The sequence below is a fragment of the Gloeophyllum trabeum genome (assembly GCF_000344685.1).
Source record: "Gloeophyllum trabeum ATCC 11539 unplaced genomic scaffold GLOTRscaffold_00139, whole genome shotgun sequence".
Taxonomy (NCBI): domain Eukaryota; kingdom Fungi; phylum Basidiomycota; class Agaricomycetes; order Gloeophyllales; family Gloeophyllaceae; genus Gloeophyllum; species Gloeophyllum trabeum.
Genome location: NW_006920548.1, coordinates 1 through 1,870, shown reverse-complemented (window position 1 = coordinate 1,870; position 1,870 = coordinate 1). Strand labels below are relative to the sequence as shown.

Below are 1,870 nucleotides of genomic sequence, written 5' to 3'. Positions count from 1 at the left end.
TCGGGAAGTAGACGAGGCCACCACTACCGCTCAGAGTGAACGCCTAAGCAAGGAGTACGGTATCAAAGGTGTACCCCTTTTGAGCACTCTGGCATCACTCTCATTCCCGACATCGTTTCCATACGGCTTTATGCATCTGATCTGGGAGAATTTAATCCCAAATCTTGTTTCGCTATGGACCGGCGACTTTAAGGGGCTTGACATCACCGGTGAATCGTTTGTTCTCGAGCCGACAGTTTGGGAGGCGATCGGCAGGGCATCAGCAAGCTCTGGAAAGACTGTTCCCTCAGCGTTTGGAGCCCGAATCCCAAATATAGCGACCGAAAAGAACCTTTTCACTGCCGAGATGTGGTCCTTCTGGTCCCTCCATCTCGCACCTGTTCTCCTTCGGCGACGATTTAAAGAGGATCGTTACTACAAACATTTCGTAGAACTGGTGAGGCTTGTCAACATCTGCCTCCAGTTTGAGATATCCACGGCAGAAATCAATGCTTTGCGATCTGGATTTATTGACTGGGTGAAGAAGTATGAGAGGTAAGTCATACTCTACCATCGGGAATGGATCCTCCAGCTGACAGAGCTAAAGGATGTATTACTGTTATAGGGCAGATCGCGTTTCGATGTGCCCGCTGACCATACACGCGCTATTGCACATTGCGGACAGTATTGAGGCGATGGGTCCTGTGTGGGCATACTGGGAGTTTCCGATGGAGCGATTCTGTGGTCAGCTCCTTCCCGCCGTCAAGAGCAGACGTTTTCTATATGCTAGCCTCAGCCGGTACTGTGTGGATCTAGCCCAGCTCACTCACATCGAATTAGCGTATGATCTCAGCCATGAACTATCTCTGACAGCAACGGCAGGGAAGGCTCGAACAGAATATCGTACGGCAGATTGTGAGTCATTCTGTCGCTACCGATAGGCATTCTCATCACGCTATTTTAGATCCGAAGGCAGTGTTACTTGTACCTCATCAAACCGGAGCAATTGCTACCTCCGTGCATACGAAGATCGCGCAAGCTGTGGCAACTCGCTTCAACATAACAATGGCGGTTGCTCGGAGACACGTGCCGGCTACGTTACCACAGTGGGGCAAGGTGCAGATCATAGACGGTGGTGACCTGATTTACGCCCGTGATCTCGTTCCGCTGCGAGAACGCGACCGAGATGCGTCGTTCGTACGGGTATGCCATGGTACCGCCTATATGTATGTTCTGATATGCTAATCCATGCCTTACAGTACCAGCTGCTCGTGGATAAGAATGCTCGCCGGCGTGCACTAACACCGGAATTCGAGCCATGCGATTTCTATGGCCAGCTGAGAAACATTTTTGTCTTGGATTTGCCGCCATCCCGTGATCTTGGGCTTTCAGAGTCGACAACTATCTTGCTCGCTGCTGTACACTCAGTGAAGATTGACAAACCGGCAGATATTGATGTCCCATTCTACAGGGAAGAAGGTCGGACAGAAGTAGTGGATCTCGCCGCCGTGCAGTGCGTAGTTGGACGTGTGTATGATGATGTGCGTAAGTGGTGGGCAATTATTGACCGGAGTGGTCCTTTGGCCCAGCCGATATTCGTCGAGGGCGGGGAGGACAGCCTCTCATAACTGTCCCAGTACTAGTATTGAACTGTTTTTTGGGACTCAATTGCGGCAGGATCTCATTCTATAATCGTACTACTTTACACTCCTCTTTGCAGCCACTGCTTCCGTTCGATTTTCAGCTTGATACCGGCCAAAATTAGCGTACGTTAATTCGACCTTCATTTGAGCCGATACTCGCTTTCGACCGAAAGCAACCTATTTCCGGCCGAAATGACAGAAACACACGATCACCGGTCTAATTTAGGCCGGGCTCGCGCACACAGTGG

The 1,870-nt window shown here is 50.6% G+C and overlaps 1 protein-coding gene across 1 annotated transcript; it reads left to right on the top strand.

The window, feature by feature from the left end:
- Positions 1 to 843: 843 nt before the first annotated feature.
- Positions 844 to 1,697, top strand: GLOTRDRAFT_67190 (uncharacterized protein). Its single transcript, XM_007873376.1, has 3 exons — positions 844 to 894; positions 944 to 1,182; positions 1,239 to 1,697. The coding sequence occupies exons 2-3, from the start codon at positions 1,045 to 1,047 to the stop codon at positions 1,605 to 1,607; spliced, it is 507 nt and encodes a 168-aa protein (XP_007871567.1). The 5' UTR covers positions 844 to 894; positions 944 to 1,044; the 3' UTR covers positions 1,608 to 1,697.
- The last annotated feature ends 173 nt before the right edge of the window (positions 1,698 to 1,870 follow it).